This window comes from Tigriopus californicus, chromosome 11, assembly GCF_007210705.1.
Source record: "Tigriopus californicus strain San Diego chromosome 11, Tcal_SD_v2.1, whole genome shotgun sequence".
NCBI classification, from domain to species: Eukaryota; Metazoa; Arthropoda; class Copepoda; order Harpacticoida; family Harpacticidae; genus Tigriopus; species Tigriopus californicus.
In genome coordinates this window covers 13364883-13387753 of record NC_081450.1, presented here as the reverse complement: position 1 = coordinate 13387753, position 22871 = coordinate 13364883, and the positions used below count along the sequence as shown (strand labels likewise).

Here is a 22871-nt window from a genome sequence, read left to right as displayed (position 1 = left end):
TTTTACTAACAGCCAAAGTATCAACTTTAGGTAAGCAATGCCTAATGCTTGGTGAAGATATTTCAAAATTCATGCATCTGCACTTTTTGATATTTCCAAAGAAACGGGACCTTCAATGTTACTCAATTGCCCAGGAGCTAAACATCGCCAGAAACCACAAATATGAAGTAAACCGGGTACATAATCTCAAAAGAACCAATTTAGACACATTCATTTTATTTATGACATCTATGAATAAAGTTCCACTTCAGGGCTTGTCAAAAGTATTCGCGTCCTCAACTGTCCCAACTAAATTGAATCGTTTTGGTGTATTGTTATATGGCCGTTTGGTGGTGATTTTACAATGGAACCGTACATTTAGCGTTTATTTTTTTTCTCCTTTTCTGTCCAAATGCACCACCAGTTTCACCCAGGACAATAAAAAAGTGTCGTGTGATTATTCAAAATGAATGTGGTGTCCATCCAGAGGTGCACAATTGGCGTTGAAGGAGTGGAGGTTGCATCTCGGAATTGCGAAAAAGTTCCCGCTGTCCGAGAACTTGCAAAGCTTAGCTGTGTTTCAATCAGACACGTTTACTGACCTTGGTAAGCACGAGGGGAGAATGGTGGTTGCAACGACTGCAGAAAATCCTGTGCATTTTCTACCCTCATCAACCCTAGGATGGAGAGCTTCCTCCTGCCCTGGCTTCGAATTTTATATCCATTTTTTCAGAGAATCTTTCTATTTTTCCACCACCACCACCCTGATTTTGAATGGCTCGCTCGAGCGGGAAATGCATACATTTCCTAGTCCGTCATGGCTGTCCCAACAATCAGGAAAAAGAGCTTTCGAATTGCGTCAAAATGCAATCGATGGGGTGCAAAAAGTACAGCGAGTGCGAGATCCCTGGGCGTAGATTTTTTCTTCGAGCACCACTTTGGCCACCCTGAAAGAGCCGTCCGTGAATCGCCAATCCATCTGGAATTGGCGCCCAAAAGAAAATTTGAAAGGAGGGAGACAAGCTGGATTGAACATCGTCGTTTCTTGCATTCACATGGCAAATCATATCCTGTCAACTCTCAAGAGAGAAAGAAAAAGAGGGAAGCCGAGATATCCGAAATCTTTTCCGGGAAGGTGATGAGGAAATCGGAAAAAAGGTTCCAAGACCGACTCCGCCATAACTGAACTGAATAGCACCTAAATCAAACAAATCCTTACAAGTTTAACCGTATTGAAGAAAATAGTGGGCATATCTAATTTTACGATTAACCCACTCCCGTTGGACCTTCAACCCGTGAGAGCAGCTGTTGATTCTGCAAACGAGTACTCATCCACGTACGTTTGTTCGCTTTGGGCGACGGCGGGCCGAACGAAAAAGAAAGAGTGGGGTAATAAAGTGCACCTGCATTTTTCCCCGACAAATTTTATTTTTCGCAAATGGTCTGGATTTCCATGGGTGTTCTACCTCTTCCTCCTTCTCCTCCTCCTCCTCCTTCACCTCTTTGTGCTCTCTCTCTTCGTCCAATCACGAGGCTTCCAAATTTGGAGGTTAAGCCAAAAGTCTCGGCTCCCTCCAAACGAAACGCTCGTTTAAGTGTGAAGGCAATTTGAGATCTCTGGCTTTAAGTACATAGTAGTGATCTGGATATGCTCGAATGTACAAGGAGTGCCACTGTCAAGGGTCGAACTCACTCACTCACTCACTCCCTCACACTCTGCGAGTCGTCTGGGCTTGTCGTCATTGTTGTTGCATGTTAGATAATTCTACGGTCAATGCCAAAAATTTGCAGGCAGACATCCCGCAAAAAACTGTCTGGCCTGCCCGCTGCCAACGCAACATTTCGGTCTTCTAATTACTATACAATTTATGAAATGCTGCTCTCGTTCCGTATTTGGTTTGTCTTCGTGACGAATGGGTCCTCTTCGTTCTCTATCTCAGACATGGGACCATCAAAACCAATACCAACTACCGGTTTATCATCGCGGATTTGACCAAAATCTTGGGGCCCACATAAACGAAGACAACGGACAGCCCTCAAAAGATCTGTTGTAGTATATACGTACGCAGTAAAGAGTCAGTGCATCTCGACTATAGCCTGGGCAATAAGGGCTTAACATCCATAAGCTGACACTTGCCGTTTTTATGACAATTAGATAGAGGCTTGAGCCCCTTTTGGGTCTCGAGAGCATCCATCTCGCCAAGTCCGACCAGGAATTCATGACTTTTTATTGATATTTCAATTTCAACAATGCTCTTGACCTGTGGACAAACGAAGCCTGCTACGTCATTGACTATCACCGTGTTAGATTATTTCAGGTTTATTTATGGTGCTCATGCTAATTCATGATTCCAAGAAGCCATGGACCGACATGAACATGACTTCTGATCGTCTAGATAATGCAGTTTCAATCACATAAACAAGATGCAAAAAGCCTCGCCACAAATTCATTTCACCTTGACAGTCCCGCCTTGCTCGCGATTTTATCTGGACATCAATTAATAACTGATACGCAGATGACTCAATTCCAGCCCATCCGTATCCATTCCGAGCCTCGTGAGATGCAATTGGGCCCATTAGTTACCCGTCAATTTCCTGTGGGCCTAAGCACTCCTGGTTTTTAGAGACTTGTGGGTTGTGTGGCTTAAAATCTCAATTGTGATTGATCTCCTCGTGTCAAACTTTAGTTCATCACCCATTCTCACTTCCCAAATGAAGCACTCATCGCACTTCAAGGTGCACAGTGGAGAGTGGGCAATGATCTCGAGGGTCGAACCTGGCATAGACACAGTTTTTCAGCGTGTTTTTACCCTCATTTGGCACAAGCTTATTGATCCAGGACTGCAATGCATTTAGCACTTCGTGATGACTTGATTTGTGCGATGACACCATGCTAGTGTAGAAAAAGGCCCACATGCCGATAGTAGTAAGAACTTTAAAGGTACTTGCTAGCTGAATGGTCATCAATGGAGGTTAGGTTGGATGACGAACGTAGTACTTGGGTCACGCATTAAATTGAAGTTTCTTAGTTCAATTCCAATACTCTTCTGCAGTTAGCTGAATGCTAATCAAGACGCTGATGGGATGGCAAAAAGAAAATTATTTTTGATTTTCCTCTTCCGAAAAATGAGCAATTTGCATCAAACGGTGGCTGAAAATGCATGAACAGATTACATGTATAACTTTCAATAATATTTTTGTTTTTGACTTGAAACGAGCTGGCAACGAATACACACACTTCGGAAAGGTTATATTTTTGGCAGATGAGGGAGGGGGATGATTGACTCCAATTAATTCCATCATTTCAATCATTATTTTAGCATATTCAATAGAACAGCAAGCACCTTTCTTGGTCATCCTATCATTACATCCCAAACTAAAGCTAGTTATTTCATTGTTTTCACGATTGAATCCATAATTTGTCTTACACATTTTTCAATGGCAGAATATTCCTTTGAATCTGGTTTGAACCATTGTGAACTCCTAGACCACAATTGCTCGACGGATTCGCATCCATCATGACTTTGAAAGGCGACTCTTTCTCTCTCTCTCTCTCTCTCTCTCTCTCTCTCTCTCTCTAGACATTAAACCAGCAACAAATAGAGATTCTTTTATGCATCAATAACTCACTCTCTCTGATTCTAATCAACCTCTGACCATCTAAATCCTCATTGGAAGCTTAAAATTGCAAGGAATGCCTCGGCAATATTTCCACATCTCGAACGACAAAGACACACGTAATTCAATTCACTGAACAGTTCTCTTAATATGTTGTTGACATGAAATTCCAAGAACCCACTCATTAGACAACGCGGGACCGTGACGTCAAACTTATCTTGGCAACCACTCTTGGACAAAATAATGACGAGAATTGCTTGACAATTTGCCAGTGTACAACTGCCCAACCTTTAACATACATTTTCCAAAACGAATCCATGCTTTGTATACCGGGACTGGATTGGCAACCAATACTCGGAGATCGTGATCCGCGAGTAAGAATACGCTTGGTATTCATCGCCAGTTTGAGATCTAAAGAGCCCCGTTGGACTGACACTGCGTCTGACATCCTTAAAACCGGTTGCATCCAAGTTTGATGCAAGCGATCTCTTTTTGTTTGTCTGCAATATCCAGCCACCAGAGATGAGATGGTGCTTGGGTACCATACACGACCATTGGTAGTGCTTGTGGTACGAAGAATGGAAGATGCAAGTGCATGATGATGTGAAGGAGATGGATGCCAAGTCAGCCACTAGGAAAAACGCAATCCGATCATTCAAATCACTTTGGGAACGGTCCACTTTGACCAGGTGACACATCTACCACTAGTGTCTGTTCCTGGTTTGATCGAGGAGTTTATATCGCATTGGACAGGCTTTAGTGATTGGGTTTGATTCTGTATTGGATTTACTAGTGGCTAAGCACATTCAGGAGCAATGGGTTTTCATTTCCATAAAAGGCAAAAGGCTTTTGTGGCTTCATGTCGGGCGTGCCGTGTTCAGAGATGGGTTGCCCCTATTTTTTTCGGTGTGCAGCCCAAATGGTTAAATCTCTTTAAGTATTTGGTATCATTGCGTCATTTTCAATTTTCAAAAATGTAATAAGTAACAAACACTCTCATTATTGGTAATCCCTGAATTGAAAGGTTGCGTGATTTTGAGGTGAAGTCATTTTCTATATCTACGTACAAACACATCTTGCTAGAAAAGCTGCCAATTGAAAAAAGTGATCGCGACCAAGAAAAAGAAAAAAAGAAGGGATAATGCAATAGTTTCATGCAAATCCTCTCGTGTGGTCGAATTGAGGTCAGACAAACAATGGGTTTGTGAAGGTTTGAGGTAAACAATAGGACCTTAAATAATTCATGCCCGTTTGAAATTGCATTTTAATCTCCAGGTCTGTATACATGAGAACCTTGCGAAGCAGTGTTGCTGCAACGGGGAGATAAGTCTAACAATTGAAATTTGGTGCAAAACAAGAGCTAACGGCCATCTTGGGGCTCAATAAAAAAGCATTCCATTATAACTAAACACGTCGTTTCACAAAAGGTGTGTAGAATAAGTAAACTCGAACGAGCCGTGAGATATTAGGTACGGTATCTGTCTTTTGAGTTAACAGCTTACGGTGACCACGGTTTTACGTTTTCAAAAAAAAAAGATAATGAAGTTTAGATGAAATAGGGTTATCGCAAGGTTTGCATGAAAATGGAACAATGATGGTGACTCCCATCAATTTGCCGATAAAATTGGATGATCAAACTTGTCAGCGTACTTTTGTGTCTCAAATAGCAGTTAGTGGAGCTCGGAAGCAATTTTAATTGATAATACCCAATGCCGAAGTAGATTAATTAAGCATGTTTTCGGCTTTTTTCAGCAGATTTCCAGGGAGGATTCTTTAGGCCAAGGTAACGAAACTTTTCGAAGACGATTTTGGAATAGAGTTGTGTACAGTGATGACAAAAACGACTTTGGAAGAATTTCTGTTACTTTCTCTCACCATTTTCTGTCTAGTGGTCAAAATGGTTTTTTATGATTTCTTGTCCCACGGTGAGCATCTTTGTTTGAGCTAAAACAAATTGAGATTCAGATTCGGATTAGATTTGGATTCAGAGCATACCATAATATCCGTATCAACTAAAAAAGAGGCTTAAAGTAAAACATCACAAAAAGAAATCTCAATTTCTTGTCAATAAAATGAAGAAGTTCAATGGATAATGAAAAAAATGCAGTTTGATTGCCCATTATTTTGTAAAAGAAAAATTGCAGCAAGGCACTAAATGGGACCCAAAACGACTTTTGGGTCAATTAAACAACTTTTTTGCATTTCTTACAACATTTTTTTCGCATTTTCACAACTTTTCTTCATTTTTTTCAGCTTTTTTTCTATTTTTCTCTACAAGAAGAATCATTACGGCCAAAAAGGGCACCTTTTTCGAGGTCTAATAAACACATTCAAGCAAAAGTCAATTCAAAGATATTCTTGAAATTCTTAAGTATTTGACTTCAAATTTCATTTGAGATCCACAACAATTGCAAATTATGTCTTTCAAATGCTCAAAGGATTGAACAACGTGTCTTTGGGATGAGAAAAAAACAAGTTAAATAACAGTAACAAGGTGCAGAGTCTCAATTACTTTTTCTTCCACGTTAAATTTGCCCCAAGTTTGTCAATATTTTTTGGCTGTCAGTTTGCGCTAATTCCTGAAAAGTCATTAAGTTTTAGCAACTTCGAGGGAAAAAATGTATTTCAATCCTGCTAGTAATGACAAAGATAGTGCTATAGTGTAGTCAAGCTGTCTAAGGGGGCAGCTTTCCTATGGTGAGAAAGTTCCCTGGTTCAATTTTATATCCCAACCTCTCTCTAAGTGAAGCTTTTAGATACTAATCACACCCCCACAGACAGTGAACCTGTCTGGGCAAGGCCCTGATTATTGGAACAATTGGATGACGTGATAACCCATTTTGCTAGCTAGTCAAAGCTCATTTTCATGAACTAAGCACCAAGGAATAAAGTAAATGCAATGGTTGTTTGCCGCTTATTTCTACCAATCATCTGCAAACCATGACTACAAGCTCTTTTTACTGGAGGTTGCGATTTCTTGAGTGGTAAAGGGCAAACCTATAACACCGATAGAAAACGCATTTCGCAGCCCGATTATTAAAAAAAATGCTTGTCTTAAAGGATCACGCCTTACCTTTATCATCCATTTAATTTTACTTTCTGTTAACTTGTCCCTGACACGAGTCCCTGAATAAACAACATGTCAAGTAGAAATGCCTCTAGTTCGATATCGGAACCATGATGTAATGTAAATGCTTCACCCAAGTTTGTTTTATGGGTTGAAACACTTGAATTGGATAAGTCCATCTAGTCCCCGCCCACAAGGGGCGAAACATTGATACAAATGAAGCAATTGTCTTTTACGAAAATTGGTTTTCATGGACATTTTTTTACTTTCACCAACCTGAAAAACAAACAAACCATTTCGTATTCAAACAATCACGAGATGGCCTAACATATGCTTTTGAGTTAAAACTGTAAAAAACAAACTTCACTTTGCATAAGGTTTATTCAAGCTTGAATTTCAAAAAGGCAGCAAGATAAATGCCTTAAACTTGTTGTACGCTGGGGTAATACTATGGCTCTTCTCTTCTCTTTAAATTCAATAACTGATTCAATGAGATTAGTCACCAAAGATGTCTTGACTAAATAGTCTAGTCTTTCCCATACTCTCATTTTTTCAAGCTCCCTTCAAAAAACTGTCATAACCATTGAATAAATAGTTCATCAGCCAGAATTTCTCCGTCAGTCTCATCAGGATGGTGATTAAGCTTGCACGCTTTTTGATATATTGTTTTTGTTTCACTGGATTTTTGATCCAATGCTGGAATATCTTATTCAAATTCTTGGAAGGCACAACCACCACCATTACATCGTAAGTTGATCCCAATGGCATTGACCCAAGTGTTAACAATTCATTTCATTTATTGAATTGGCAAATTCTGCCGTGGTCCAAGATTTATGCAATCAATGGTAAAAACTAACTCGAACCTCTCAATGATCGTGCACAAACCGATTCACAATTTGAAGAAAATTTGCCAAAAGCCCCCCTCATTAGCTCAGTTTCCAGGGACTGGCTTTCAAAAAATGAGGTAGTACCAAACTCAGCTTTTACAATAATCAAAATGCTTAATCCAAGCCGCGTTTTTTGTTGTTCAAACCATAAAGGGGAAATTTTGGGTCAAGTTTTTGGTTGTGAATACGAATCGGCGGAAGTATTACCAGACATCACGCAACTTCATCGAGAGGTTCAGATAGTACATATTGTACAAATCTCGAACAAGCCAAAGTTTGACATGCCAATACGTTTTTTTTATTTCTTAATAGTATTGTTAAACCCAAAGAAGGTCGTTTGGATTTCCCGCGTTTTTCCATTTGTCTTGATCCTCCGACCGCAATGGTTCGAATGTCAGAATTGGGTCTCAATCCAAAATCTTGGGACATTAAAGACGATGAATATACAGAATGGCCCATTACCTCTTTAAACCAAAGTAACCTGTGGGATCTCTCCATGTACTCATTCAAAGAAGTATTCAAGAGCGCTCAAATCGTGTATTCCAATAATAAGGGTGGCGAATTCAATTTCGCAAATCTTCCGTGGAAAGTGAGTTCAACGATCTTATCTAAACAAATTTCACAAAAATCAATTGCTTGAATTTTCGAGTTTCTTACTACCATTAATTTTTTAGGTAAGGGTCACTCTAATTTTGCCTGTTCAATGGCAACATGCCACAACAAAACGGGACATAAGTCGTGGCCAGAAAAACAATTGATCCAAAAAGGAAAGAATAATTAGATTTTATTCGCCGTTTCTTCTCTAAAATTAATGTCGTTTTCGAACTTGGTCTCGTAAGAGCAAACGAACACAAGAGAAAAAAGCCGCAGGCTTGGGCCGCGGCTTAGGCCCCCTAGGCCCTTGTAACCGAAAGGTTAGGTTAGGTAAGGTTAGGTTAAATCCAAAAATGGCAGCACTGACTTTCTTGAGAATCGAGAGTCCTGGAATTACCGCGATTACCGCCCCCATTTTTTTCAATTTCTTTTAAGCTGTGTGACGTTGGAAATAAAGGCCGGTATTGGGTCAGTAAAAAGACTGACCCAAATGGAAAAGTTGGAAGAAGAGATTTAAACTTGAGATTGCTTAATCGTTATAAATGGACTTCTTGACAGAGGTCAAATAGCTCTAGTTATTATGTACAAGGTATGAAAAGAAGAAAAATCCCAACTTTTTGCTCTGTTCACTTTTGAAAATTCAGGATTGCGGCATTTCTTCAAAGGAAATAGATTAATTGGCCAAATAAGATCATAAGCAATTTGTTGCCACCAAAACCCCCAATGTCTATCCGTGATATTTACCAAAATAATCAAATCTCTGTCAATAATTAGAGTTCGTGAGATCCTCGAACACCATGGGCAAGTATTTTGTTTCTGTTTAAGACAAAACACAATCAGTTTGCTTAGCAATTTTCGAGCCGTATGCACCCCCATCCCTCTTTTACATAAACAAGCCTATCAGAAATATTTTCTCCCAAAGAGTTTTTGGGAATAAGAACCATACATAATATACTAAATCTTACAATACACTATTTCATCTTAATTCGCTCAAGTAAGATTCACTCAGGGACACCATTTCCTGATACATATAGGAGACCAACACGTGGTACAATGGAAAATGTTTCACTTTCTTTGGAGATAAAATGTCTTCAAAATTAAATTCCTACGTCAGCATTACGATGAACTCGGTATTCGCGGAGGGCAAGGGAAACTTTCGTGTATTCATTAATGATGTCGGAATGGAATTATCCATGGTAAATCAGGTACGTTTGAATATCATCAGAGACTTGTAGGGACATTCATAGTATACAATGTATTTATTGCTTATTCATTCAGTGGTGGCTTACTCCCAACCTAATGATCTTTGACATAGCCCAGGGATCATACGCGGACATCTCAATCGAGAGATATCTTAAAAGAAAAATGCCAATTTACAATGGATTGAATGCTTCATGTCACAAGGACTGGAACTCCCTTGATTTTTACAACTGCTTAGATAAACGCATGGCGAAAGCCCGAGAACCTTTTCATTGTCGCTCTCCGTTTGATTTGGCCTTGAGTAAGTAGCAATAGCATTCAGAGGAAATGAATGCTTACTAATCGTGGAAACATAAACTATTGAAATCATTGTTTCAGATCAATCAGCTTTGGCCAAAGAGAAGCCAGTTTGTACGACCTTAGAAGACATCAAGTCTATCATCCATGAGCAAACTAAGCAGTTTCGGGATATGAATGAAGGCACCAAGAAATGCGCCGAAAACTGCGATGTGGTGTCCTACAAGCCATCGATTTCCAGCAGCAAGATATTTGGTCGGAATTTCACGAAACTTTTCATCTATTACCTTACTTTCCATACTGTTCTGGAAGAAGAGATCTTAGCCTACAGTTGGATGGGCACAGTGTCGTCATTAGGAGGCAATTTGGGTCTTTTCCTTGGATTTTCTTTCTTGGGTGTCGGGTTAACCTTCATCAAAAAGGTACAAAAGCTTATTCAAGATAAGATAGCTACCCAAGTAGCCTAGTGGGTAAAACCATTTAAGATGTTGAAGACACGTGTTCTAATATATTGAGAAACATCTGGGACTAGAACTATCTTGGGACACTAGCCAACACTCGTTGAATCCAATATGGATATCTAGTCTTCGGGAAACCATGTGTTTCTCATTTGTAGATCAAATTGTTCAATTGACAGTTGAAAGATGATTATATTATCTTCATTTATTTGACAAGATGCATTTTCAACTTTAATCAATTTCGAATCCTCTTCCTTACAAATTTGATTTTTTTTTTGCCATCTTCGAACTAACGACCGGATTGGTACGAACCCGAGAGAATATCAACAAATATTAAAAACTCACCAAAAGCAAATGTAAAGTCCACGGAACTCTACTATATTTCAATTTATTTTTCCCGTACAATCTGATGTGAACTATTCATGAAAAAGATGATATGATGAACTTGTACACCAAACATATTTCTATTGAGATTGTGAACCAATCTGGTATCAATGTAATGCTCTACAAATAAAAGCAACTTTGCACGATGCAATTCTCGCTGGAAAACAACTATCGTACGCACTTGATTCATGTCCTCAATCAAATCTTGACACTTACCAATCAGCTCAAATAAATGTTTTATTCTGACTTTTTGAGACTTTCTTAAGCACTCACTGTTGATTGCAATCATATCATTTCTATTGGTGTTCTCCATAAAGAAATAAAATGTCACGCACGTCATATCCCTTTTAAACTAACTTAACAATAACAACAATTTCCCCAATTAAGGTAGCAACGTTGAATCAGGCAAGATTAAAAAAATCACAAATAACACAGGTCTCTTTGCGAATAAAAAAAAATCATGTGGAAAGCAATTTGAAGTCTGCGTCAAATGAGTAGATCGTGACTGAAGCAGCCGTTGGTTCCAGTCGAGACTAAAATTGCTGGGAGATATTTGTCTCTATTTATTTATTTTTCCCAAATGTCGTTGTTGCTGCAAGTAAGCGAGCTCATAATTGTCGTGCCTCTGTCTGCCACGTGGACTTCTTGATTGCAATTTTTGCCCTTCCATTTCATCCTTCAATAATTGATGGTTTATTTTATTGTTCTACTGTGTTTGTTCTATAACTGTTCGTCGGTCGTCTAAAAATGTTATGAACAATAACAGATCGTTTCGTATAGAGATCTGGTTCACTTCCTAGAAGTCCATCGGTTTGATGACTGCATTGATCGAACGATGTTTAACTGCAATTACTTTCACACAGTGATGATGGTAATGAAAGCCTTGAACAGAATGCACGTGCAATTTGTCATTTGAAATGGCCAAGACTTTTATGGCGTTACACATTAAATTGGGAGGTAGTAATTAAACAAATCAGCTCAGTAATTCAAACAGAAAAAGACGTGTCCAAACTACTGAAAACAACTACGAACAATTTGTCTAATTTGTTAGTCTTTGTTTATTACTTTGAGTCGTTGTTTTGCGTCAGTTCTATTAAATAATACATCTACTCTTTGGTGACCCACACTTCGTTCCTTCTGTTGTAGAACATCATGGGGGAATCGTAGCCATTGGCGTAATATTTGTCTTCATTGAAGTCAGCCACATTGTTGGCCTTCAAAAAGGTCTTCAAGGAATTGAATTCATAATCCCAATCGGCATCGTCCATGTATCCGCCGACTCGTCTGAAATTGAGATAATTTGGGGAATTTAGTCGAAATCCAACCTACCAATTGTCACGAAACCTCATTTATGGTGTAACGAGAGCTACTTGCCTATATCCTTGTAATGATGGAATTTTTAGATCCTAACTTGTAATGCGACCGTCAAATTATTAACTGTCAATGGTTGCTACCATGAATAAACCTTTACAAGATTAGAAGTTTAGTTTTGAAAATTAACGGTCTCCGTTATTTCGTATTGAAGGCCTTCAAACGTTTTTATGGACTTCCCTACCACTACTGAGGCCAGTTTTTTAAAGCTCATACTTTGGAGTTACTGGCCTGGACGTTAATCGGTATGAAACTACACTGGCCAAAGAGGTGAGCTAATGCTCATTCTGCGTAAGGTCCAAGCCTTAACTCAGAGGTACGAGCGTTTTAAAAACTCGCATCTGGGAAGTAAATGCCTAGCAGTTGCTGCAGAAAGAAATAACTATTTACTCGATGGCAGCTGCTTTCTTTGCAAGAAGAGGTTTATAAAACAAGTTTTGAAGAAATTCGAAATGGCCAAGGCACCTTTGTCAAAATTGCCGTTTCAGGCTAACAAGTTTGAAGAGAAGGTTTTCATAATAGAAAAGGTCTTTTTCCAGTTGCAAGGGTTTTTACTCATGATATTGCGGACTACTGAACATTAGTTCAAGCTATATCGTACAACACTTGGCTACACAATCCCCCTCATTACCTGATATTTCATCTGCTTTAATTTTCAACATTTAAATTTACTTTGAAGGGTATTTTCCGTTCAAATTGCCGTTACAATGTTTCAAAATTCTTTCAATCAGCTGAGGAAAAAGTTAGTTAATATTTCCTTTTTGTCATTGAGAATAGCATTGGACGCCACATCTAACCCCAAAAGTAGTAATGCTAGAATGATATTACTAACATGAATAATGAATCAATAAGCCTGTAGCATGAACCAGTTCCTCCATATTACCTGGTGTAAATGTTCATCTCAGGACTTCGGACGATGGAGATCTTTGCATTGGTGGGTGCTGGCGGTTCTTGATCAGTGTAGGGTTTCAAATAAAAGCACATGTTTCGCTCTCCTTTCTCCCCGGGAAATCTTTCCATTTTCACGGGGGTGGTCATTGCGATTTTCACACCTAGCATTGAAACACTAGCGATGCTTACTCATTTTCATTGAGACATACAGAGACATTTGTTTAAGTATACCTCCTTCGTTTTGTCCTTGAATGTACTGGAATAACCTCCAAAAGATGTTTTCATCTCCATTGGCTGCGTTCTCCTCATCGGTACAAGCCCATGCTAATCCACCGGGATATTTGCGCTCTTCAACCTAGAATGCAAATCTGGTTCGTAAAGAAATAATCGACCCCAGAGGAATTATTTGATGTGGTATCTAATATTAACCACTTGTGCTGTTTACTTCACACTTTTGGGATGAAAAACTGTTTTGGGATTTCATGACTCATTCCAATAAAGATGGAATTTTTTTTGGCCAAATTGCTCGACAAACTTCCAAAATGAGGTGAAACAATCCCATACAGAGCGAATACGGGATTTTTCATCAGATCCACTGCTACTCATAACAAAGCTCTATGAAGCAGAATAGTCTTACCTGGGAATCTCCAATCGTTCGGACGACTTTGTAAGCAGGCTCATCGTATTCGGAAAAGAAGTCACTAACAAACTCTGTAGCTCTTGATACCTATCATCGAAAAACATGACTTGAATTGTTATCATTACTTAATAAACATACCGGTACAACAGGTTATCATTTCAAACGTACCAGATTTCCCAAATAGGAGGCGGGTTCTTCTTGAGCTGGGGCAGCCAGAGCTAGACCCAGGTTCAATATGAGCAACAAAAGGAATTTCATGATGATGTTTGTTTCTATATCGGGATGTGAGGAGGCACTGAATTGGGGAGATGCTGATTCATGTATTTTTATACTGACTAAACGAAGCCCTAGAATTCGACCACGATGACTTCCGAGGCGTGAAGCGAGTGTGACTAGTTGAGAACTGTTTCATAACCGAGATCCTTATGAACCTGGCTTTGTTGAGAAGGCGGATTTCCCCGTCAAAAGAGAATTCAGAGGACTGAGCGTTCAAGCTGAACATTGTTTTATTTGGTGCTTGGGCTTATTTTCCGATTGTTTATTATACATTCAGGTCTCGCTCGAAACGTCTTTGGAGTCAAACGTAGGAGATTCCTTAATTGGACGCCTTGAAAATCCACACCTCGTTTCTTCGAGGTCCTTGGGCCCCAGGAGCGTTGTAACGGGCAAATGCGTAGTATTTGGTCTCGAGTTGATTCCCCAGTCCGTTTTGAATCAGAAGAGCTTTTAGGCTAGTGTATTCCGTCGCAGCACTGCTGGCAGTCATAAACCCTCCAATTTGTCTGGAAAAAGTCAACAAATGTTGCCAGGCTGAATTTTGTTTAAAATGCATCACTCATTTTTTTCTCATAACGAATACATTTGTGCGGTAAATGACAGAGCTACGTGTAGTATGTTGAACTCAGATTTCAGATCGGCAAAGTTCCTTTGAATCTCTGTAGTGTTTTAAAAAAGGGTGCTCTCGAAAGTGAGCAAATTTTCTAGTCCTTCTCATTCTCTTCTGCCTTCTCCAAATGGTGACAAACAAACATAAAGACATGAGAATTAGTTCTTGGATGCCTGACTTGAACAAGCTATTTTTCGCTGAACCACTTCTTCCTGATCCTTTCTAAGGCTATAAATACACCATCGTCTCTTCTGAGAGACCTTTCAAATAGTAGAGTGGTAAAATTACACAACATTTTTGACATTCAAATAGGAATAAACAGAGAGCTATATATTGTATACTTGCAGTATGGCAGTAACTTTCCATCTTCATCTTTTCCATTGAATTGCTGTCCAAAAAACTTGAGATAAATTTAGCCAACGTGACTTTTTAAAGTTAGTAACCAAGAAATTGTAAAACTGCACTTTTTCTAGTACAATTTCGTTGGAAATGATGATTGCCAAAGTGATGGCATGTTATCAATAATACAATAATAAACTTTCAGTAAAATTCTTACTAACATATCATCATTGTTAGGAATTTTAAACATAAAGGATTTTAAAAGTCCGATAGTTGGTGGCTTACTCATTGTGTCACAATAATCGAGCAATAAATTGTTCATTTAATATTTCCTTGATAGAGTCTGGCATCTTAGAGCGTACTTTCTCGTTTTTACATTTGTTTGTTTATAGTTAGACCAAGCAGAGGGAGCTACTTCCGCTCAATTGTAATGACTATTGCAAACAACCTCAGATTAAAAAAGAGGTTCAGTCTCACTGAAGAATGGATTGATGTTTGCTAGGCTATATTACCTTTTGTCCCCTTTTGTTACTACCATTCAAAACATAAAGTTGAAAATAATATGGTGCTAAGCATTGTTGATTGAATCTGATAACCAAAAAAGTGATCGAAAATTTGATTCCTACATATATCCTACATTTAGATATTTCCAGGTCGTACTAGTTCCAACCGCCAATTTTATTTCGGGGCTCTCCCAACCTATGATTGCGTACTGTTCTTCGGTTAAGCAAACATTTCTTCATAATTGAAAGCCCTTTGATCAACTTGCACTAACAGCAAAAACTATCATCAAACATGTTAGTGTTGAACACATAAACATTCAACCCAATCTTCTTGCAAACTGGTCCAGCCATTACGATCAATGTTCCTCCCCAATTTGAGGACTCTCACTTGCTCTTCAATTATGTCCCTTTTCTGGTAGTCCATTTGGAGGTCAAACATTGCTGCAATAATTTCCACTACTACAACCAAGGTCTTGGCGTAGATTTAAACTACCCTTGACTCTTCAGTCAAAAATTAAAACCCTTCTTGTCTGAATTCAAAATATGAAGTTGAGCTTCTGATTGCAGTTACTGAATACCTTGTGAAGGCGATCTGCACGCCAGGATGTCGGATTTCAATGTATGGAGAGTTTGGAGTGGGGGCACATTGTGCGTAATCTTTACCCAAGTAGAGGCAGGTTCGATCCTCGACCACATTCCCATTATCCAGATGACGGACGGTGAAAACAGGGAGAGTCATGGGAATGATCATATCTGGAATAAAATAGACGATTAGAAATGATCTAATCTGTTTAGGTTCTGCCTTCTAGCCCAACTTTTGGTGCCTTTATATCTTCAACATAAGAAATTTGGGATGCTTGCATATTTTAATTTTGAAGATGTTTGTATGTTAGGTGGGTTAAATAGTTTACAAATAACAATCATCATAATGAGCACCTGGCCAACCCAATCAAATTCAAAATCACATGACTACGTTTTATGATGTACATACCGGTAGATCAAGACTACTGTGTAACTTACTCCTAAATAATTTTTGTTTTGTTCATCAGGTTCTTTCATCAAATATCAATCTCGCTCGCTTTGTTTCGTAAAGATTGTTCTCTTCATTCTTATTTAAAAAAAAATCGTCAACCAAATCTCAAAAAAGTGTTGAAAACCAAACTCTCTTGATTGTTTTCATTTGTGATACACAGTTCTATGAGTGAACTTTAAGCTTTGGAACGACATGGCTTCTTTACAGGCAGTTTGGTAATTTGCAATTTTGTTTTCTCACTTACGTTTGTCGTTGTCGCCATCAATATACTTCTTAAGAGCCAAGAAAACTCTAATAGGATTGCCATTGTAATAACTTGCATTAGTACAAGCAAACGCTTGACCTGTGGCAAAATTGCGTCGCTCAAACTGGAATAAAAAAGGTTTGTGAAAAAATAGAACTCCAAACTAAACTAGTTTACATGAACAATGACATCGGAAACCCCGAATCAACTACAGTTAGACCAAGAGGGTTGTTGTCCATAGAATTGGAAAGGGTCCCAGCCATTAAAGATCACATGTTTACCTCTCCTGAGTTGTAGACTTCTTCAACGGTGTAGGAGAGCTCCTCCATCGAGGCCTAGTTAAATGTAAGTGGATTTCTTTCAATTTACCTGCAAGTCGATATCAAACCAAGTTGCCAAAAAGAAAACTTACGTAACAGCTGGAGGCAGCAAAGGCAAGGAAAATCGGAAAAAAGGACTTCATGCTTGCCGAGAGAAAATGTTCAACTCACTTTGTAGTTTGAGGACAACGGTTTTTTTAAGACCATGGCTTTTATAGCAAATAATTAATTGCTTTATTGAGTTATAAACGTCATGATTTTGTTTCACCTGTTGGTAGGAATATGATTTATGAAAGGAAAGGCATAGAAAATATGAAAAAGACAAATGGTAGATATAAACTGAACGATCGGATATACTGAAGCATGGGCATTGTTAAGATAAAAAGTAAACATTCGGGGATCAAAACTCAACACTTAACTTTGAAGTCACGAAAAGGTTCCTCGAACAATTATGTAAGCATTGGAAGTAAAAGTGAACCAAGCACTAGTTATTTAAAGAGGGCAACATGCAATCCTCAGAACTAGACAATTTTATCTAGTTTAAGGTCTCTTTGCCTTTCAATACGAATTCAGCAGTTTCTAGATCTCAATATCGTTCTATGAGGTGCTGAGCTGAAACTCAAAGGCTATGGGAGTAAGAACATACAATTGTCCATCACATCATATTTGGAGTGCTACGAGGCGTTACCAGGGATCTTTGGCCGCAATGATCAGTCTCATCAATTATTGTTTCTTTAACGTCTTCCTCCTTTCTTCTCCGATACAATACCATAGAAGTACGATCAATACGTTACTCGTATGTACATAAATTTACAGTCGAACTTCGATTTAACAATATTGTCCGTCTGCTGCTAACATATCGTTTATCGTTTAATCGAGACTTAAAATGATTTTAGAAGTAGATATAGTATTTGGTAAGCAGCAAAAATATCGTTAAATAGAGATTCGTTAAATCGAAGTTCGATTGTATTTGATAGCTATATTGCATTTAATTACTGAACAAGCGTGCAAAGCATGAAAGCAGTGACGAATGGAAGTGACCAAAAGGGCAAAAAATTGTTAGATAACCCTATAATAACAACGAGAAAGATAAAAATACAGAATTAGTGAGCGTTTAATAATTTCATCAAATGACAAATTCGTTTTGTCACTAGGAATTCAAACAATTTTGTTCATGTAAAGGGAATCATTATATTAGCTAAGGTCACCAGAAAACCTAGAAAGTCAGGGTTCCAAATCATCCCAACCAATGTAATTAAAATGCATTTTTTCAATATAGATGACTCGAAGGGAGGAGGGCAGTTTGTTGTAGAGTCTTGGGCCTCTCTCAAGAAATGAGTGGCGCATAATTGATTTATCAGTAGCATTCTTGTCGTAGTTCCGATGAGGTTGGATACATTTAACATGTTCATTGTCTCGTTGGACGAAATTAATGTCCGTGCTATAGGACAGCTCATGGATATATTTAAAAGTATGTAATATGGCATACCGTTATTGTCTCCTTTGTACCCCGTACAGGCGTAGATGCTTAATCAATGAGGCATAGTCCAGATGGGGTTGCACGATGGATTTGTAGATGGTAACCAAAGCTACCCTATCCCTGATCTTGAAGGTGCGTAAGGCCCAGCCTGACATCTGAACAGCTTTAGTTACCTTCTCGCTGAGATGAATATTGATTTTCCATCATGCTGAAGAGTAACACCGAGGTCTTTGATGCAAGAGAAAATTTCAATCTCAGCTCCCTCTAAGTAATGTGGAGGGAAAGCCGATGAGCCATATGATATGACCTGGAATTTAGATCCATTTAGTTTCATTTGCTCTCGTCGACCCATTTGTATACATTATTAAGGTCCTCTTGGAGAAGGAAGCAATCTTGAATTCGTTGGTAGACCAAGTATCATATAAAGATTGAAAGGTAATAAATCGACGAATTATAACCTTTCATTTTTATAGTACTGGGGATTGCATTCCTTGTAACGGTTAGAAAAGCTAGTAAAAACAAACCAAAAAAAAAGGAATTAAGTCCTATCTTAATAGGATATGCTCGAGGAGGTTGTTGTTCACACCTTTGCAGGCTCGCCCCATTTTGACTTAGGAAGTGATGTGTCAAGGTTTTGACTGTGGCAAGAGCCAATAACAAAAGTGTTGAAATTAGCAGTATTTGTCAGTTTTTGAATGAAATGAGTGCCTAGGTGCCTGAATTTTGATTCAAAACTAGACCATTTGCAATTCACGCCATGGTGGCGCTAAAAATTGGAAAAAATGCGTTTTGGGCCAAACTAGTCCCAGCAGCCATTGGCAAGCCAAATGGCCCATAGCGCTCTTTTTGCCGCTAGCGGTTAGAACAAACAGAAACATCTCAACCTTCAAAAACATATTTTTTTAGATTTTACAACTTGTTCCAGCCTTGCTGAGACTCAATCTACCCGTATCAAAAGTACTCTGAGTTATATATTGACATGAAATTTCATAAACATCTATTTAGCACATGCTAAGTTGAAAGTTTTGCTTTACGTCTTGAAAGATCGAAAAATGGACTGACAATATTTTAACTTATTGCCAAGTCTTACAGCTGTCTTTTTAAAGGCATTTTGGAAAAATTGGCTGACTCGAGTCCGGACTCTTCAAGAAAAAAAATATTCATTTTTCGTAGAATTCGCAAGGCGAGTAATTTTATAAAACCTGACTGAAGTAAAAGACTCGAGTCCGGACTCGAACTCGCCTAGGACTATGCACGGGTCTATTCGCTCCTTCACAACGTAGGACAGAGCTCTTGGCCTTAAAAAGTATCGAACAAACGTCGACCAATTTCACATTTCGATTGTTTAATAGTGTGTTCTGCACTTTTACTTGGGCTAAAACGCCAATAATGGCAAAGCAACCATCTTTCTACATTTTGTACAGAACCGTTTCATCACAATGAGGATGGAGATTGCAGTCAAACGGGCACAGTGAACGTTTCAAACGGCCACAAACACACTCCAGTTTACTATTTAAGAGAGGTCGGTCCTAGCCATGGACTCCATGTCCTAGCAGGGAGATTCAAACACAAGCTGCCAGCCAGTCTGCAAGAAACAGTCACAAGAAGGAGTTCAAAACACGCTCTCAAAATGATACCGGAGATCATCATCGGAATTCTGTGCATCATTGGTTATTTCTATATCAAGCTTAGACGACAATGGAATTTTTGGAAAGACCACAATGTCCCATTCCCTCCGCCCGAGTTTCCGTTTGGATCTTCACCAGTGTTTTGCTGGAATTCATTCAAACAAAAGATCAATATGAACGATATGGCCAGGAACCAAGCCATTGCCCTTGGTTTCCCAAAGTTCTACGGTAATTACGTGTTTGGAGCACCAAATATGGTCGTGTGTGACCCGGAGATGGCCAAACAAATCATGGTCAAAGACTTCGACCACTTCGTCGACCGACAAGGCGAGGATTTTACAAAACTCTTGGCTGGTGGACATTTTGTGGACAAACTTTGGGCCAATCAAATGACATCCTTGCCAGGAGACCGATGGAAAAACACGCGAGCCACATTCACACCTGTTTTTACCGCTGGCAAACTCAAGGGAATGATAAAGTTCATTTATGAAGTTACCAATGACCTCGTCAAGAGTGTGGGCGAAGAAGCCAAAAGTGGAAAAACATTCGAATTGAAAGAAAAGTTCGGAAAGTTCAGCATGGATACCATCGCCACTTGCGCCTTTGGTGTGAATGCCAAGTCCTTCCAAGATAATGATTCGACCTTTGCCATGAATGCTAGAGCTGTTTTCCGGAATTCTAGAGCAGATATGATGAGAATCATTATGGCGCTAATCCCTGGCGGAAAAACTGTTATGAACATATTTGACACGCCAATTAACAAAAAAGATGTCACCATGTTCTTTTATGATATTATTAAGGGAACCATTGAGCATCGAGTGAAGACCAAAACGAGACGAAATGATCTTGTGGATTTGATGATTGACGCCATGAAAGCCGAGATCCCTATTGAACAGGACAAAGAAGAGGATGGTCAATTTGACAAGGATGCCAAATTGAACCACAAAGTGGTGCACAAGCAAGTTGATGAGATCACAATGGTGGCCACAGCCTTGGTCATTCTGGTAGCCGGATATGACACCACAGCTCAAACAATGGCAGTCACTAGTTATTTCTTGGCCAAAAATGAAGACATCCAAGAAAAGTTGTACCAAGAAATCATGGAATGTGTGGGAGAAATGGAGAACGAAAGCGGTCACCCTGACTACAATCAGATTCAGAGTCTACCTTATCTAGACATGGTCCTACACGAGACTTTGAGATTAAATCCAGTTCTTGGCCTTATTACCAGGGCTTGCACCAAGGACTATATTATTCCAGGCACTGATATTCTTCTGAAGAAAGGAAACGAGGTTCATATAAATGCCATGGCCATTCACGCTAATCCCGACATCTACCCAGATCCAGAAAAGTACGACCCTGAACGGTTTACCAAAGAAGCCAAATCGAACCGACATCCGTACGCCTTCCTCGGATTTGGTCAAGGACCCAGGAATTGCATTGGCATGAGATTTGCACTCTTGGAGGCCAAACTGGGACTTTTTGCCGTACTGAGGAAGTACAAATTTGTAGCTACCCCCGAGACAGTGGATAAATTCACCCTGGATCCCGGTGCCTTCCTTTCTGCTCCTAAAGAACCTTTACTTGTCAAAGTTGTCGAGAGATAGTCAAAATAACAATTTGTTGAAATTTTATATTAAAGTTCTGGTAAAGCCTATACGGGCTAATTCACTACTACGAAGGCATAAGTGACATTAGAACTGTTGAAAAATATACATGTACAAATTATGCTTCTTCGCGAAATTTCGCGGTTTTCATTGGTCACAGTAGAATTTTTTTTATCTTCATGACTGCATGGGATGATCGTCAATGTCTCTTCACAGTGCCTTGAGCCATTAAAAAGCTAAAAATGATAAGGGGAGCAAACCATTGGCAGAAATAAGTGGAGGGGATCTCGGGCATTCATTCAACTCTTTGTTTTTACGGACTTTCTTACCGCTACTGGGATTGGAATCCCCGCAAGCCGAGAAATTTATTCATTTTAAATTAATTTTTATATGTTATTTGATTTTCTAATGAATTAGAGTTGGCTGATCTGGCTAACCCTTGAATATAAGGTTGATCGGGAATTTTAGTCAAAAACTTATCCAAGTCTGACTTAAATCCTGCTATTGGATGAACGCCTACATAAGCCCTACGAATATTTGAAGGCAGCAAAGTGAACAATGAAGGAGCACGAGAAAGAAGAGAAGTGGACTTCTTTGTTTTAACTGGCCTGGATTTTCGAGGGCTTGAAGGTGCTCTCAAAATGCACATTTAACCTCTTCAGTCACTAGAATTGACACTAATTCCTGGGTTGGGGCAAAGCTCAAGAATGCTTTTGAAAACGTACAATATCAGATGCCTTTCGCACCTTCTCTGAATACTGTACAATCCCAACTTCCTGCTGCTCTTAGGTTGAGGGCCAACCGCGGACTTCGAAAGTTCATCATTTTCCAAGGGTAACTAATTTTGCTTTTGGCCAATTCTTTAGTGAAATCATGTTAGGTGAAACATTCTTTTTGTATTAATCTTAGCCACTCAATTTTGTTTGATAAATGATCATTAATTGAAAGAAGCGACAATCTATTTTGAATTCTAGCATTGTTGCAATTTGCAGTTTTTTTGCATATGGTAATCATCAAGTTTACAGTACATAGGGGATTTGCCGACATTAGATAGAAAGCTATCTACTGGTCGGAACGTTTTTTTCCTTTCTAGCCCAGAGTATGATGCAAAAAGGATTCCAATTGTGATTGATTCTGAAACAGCTGCAAAAATGTCGGAATGTCGTAACATTTTTGGTCAAAATTATTGACTGGAACATGAACTTTGACCTTGAAAATGACGATTTCTGTTCAGTTTGAATTTCCCGTCTCTATCGCGTTTTCACTTTGACAGGGATTGTTTACTCCGTCGACTTTGCTTACCATAGAAAACCAAATAACTAGAATGCTCAAGCTCCACAGGAGTTGTACTGGATGAGCATGATTTAAGGTCAGCTGACGCTGGGTGGCAAGTGACAATCACACTTCGTGAAATTTCCCTTTAGGAAAGTTTAATCATTCCCATG

At 39.0% G+C, this 22871-nt stretch overlaps 4 protein-coding genes across 4 annotated transcripts; 2 read left to right on the top strand and 2 right to left on the bottom strand.

Moving 5' to 3' along the window:
* The first annotated feature begins 9180 nt into the window (after window positions 1-9180).
* LOC131890727 (uncharacterized) lies at window positions 9181-10899 on the top strand. The gene is made up of 3 exons (XM_059240138.1): window positions 9181-9350; window positions 9424-9646; window positions 9724-10899. Exons 1-3 carry the CDS (start codon window positions 9231-9233, stop codon window positions 10107-10109), a joined length of 729 nt encoding a protein of 242 aa, XP_059096121.1. The 5' UTR covers window positions 9181-9230; the 3' UTR covers window positions 10110-10899.
* A 597-nt stretch (window positions 10900-11496) lies between these two features.
* On the bottom strand, window positions 11497-13717 carry LOC131890729 (heme-binding protein 1-like). Its single transcript, XM_059240139.1, has 5 exons — window positions 13555-13717; window positions 13384-13473; window positions 12978-13101; window positions 12739-12907; window positions 11497-11768 (listed from the first exon to the last, which is right to left on the bottom strand). The coding sequence occupies exons 1-5, from the start codon at window positions 13642-13644 to the stop codon at window positions 11591-11593; spliced, it is 651 nt and encodes a 216-aa protein (XP_059096122.1). The 5' UTR covers window positions 13645-13717; the 3' UTR covers window positions 11497-11590.
* Window positions 13718-13874: 157 nt separating this feature from the next.
* LOC131890730 (heme-binding protein 2-like) lies at window positions 13875-16897 on the bottom strand. Its single transcript, XM_059240140.1, has 5 exons — window positions 16804-16897; window positions 16673-16726; window positions 16392-16515; window positions 15693-15867; window positions 13875-14168 (listed from the first exon to the last, which is right to left on the bottom strand). The coding sequence occupies exons 1-5, from the start codon at window positions 16852-16854 to the stop codon at window positions 13982-13984; spliced, it is 591 nt and encodes a 196-aa protein (XP_059096123.1). The 5' UTR covers window positions 16855-16897; the 3' UTR covers window positions 13875-13981.
* Window positions 16898-19734: 2837 nt separating this feature from the next.
* On the top strand, window positions 19735-21562 carry LOC131890197 (probable cytochrome P450 6a14). Its single transcript, XM_059239503.1, has one exon. The coding sequence runs from the start codon at window positions 19822-19824 to the stop codon at window positions 21424-21426; it is 1605 nt and encodes a 534-aa protein (XP_059095486.1). The 5' UTR covers window positions 19735-19821; the 3' UTR covers window positions 21427-21562.
* The last annotated feature ends 1309 nt before the right edge of the window (window positions 21563-22871 follow it).

Bases quoted from the DNA above. Each gene is read 5' to 3' on its own strand.
- LOC131890727 (XM_059240138.1), top strand. From the start codon at position 9,231: ATGTCTTCAAAATTAAATTCCTACGTCAGCATTACGATGAACTCGGTA. The intron at 9,351-9,423 runs GTACGTTTGAAT...TTATTCATTCAG, and splicing joins AATTATCCATGGTAAATCAG to TGGTGGCTTACTCCCAACCT. The intron at 9,647-9,723 runs GTAAGTAGCAAT...TCATTGTTTCAG, and splicing joins TCCGTTTGATTTGGCCTTGA to ATCAATCAGCTTTGGCCAAA.
- LOC131890729 (XM_059240139.1), bottom strand. From the start codon at position 13,644: ATGAAATTCCTTTTGTTGCTCATATTGAACCTGGGTCTAGCTCTGGCT. The intron at 13,102-13,383 runs GTAAGACTATTC...TTTGCATTCTAG, and splicing joins GAACGATTGGAGATTCCCAG to GTTGAAGAGCGCAAATATCC. The intron at 12,908-12,977 runs GTATACTTAAAC...TTTCAATGCTAG, and splicing joins TCAAGGACAAAACGAAGGAG to GTGTGAAAATCGCAATGACC.
- LOC131890730 (XM_059240140.1), bottom strand. From the start codon at position 16,854: ATGAAGTCCTTTTTTCCGATTTTCCTTGCCTTTGCTGCCTCCAGCTGT. The intron at 16,516-16,672 runs GTAAACATGTGA...TTTTTATTCCAG, and splicing joins AAGTCTACAACTCAGGAGAG to TTTGAGCGACGCAATTTTGC. The intron at 15,868-16,391 runs GTAAGTGAGAAA...ATTTTATTCCAG, and splicing joins TGATGGCGACAACGACAAAC to ATATGATCATTCCCATGACT.
- LOC131890197 (XM_059239503.1), top strand. From the start codon at position 19,822: ATGATACCGGAGATCATCATCGGAATTCTGTGCATCATTGGTTATTTC.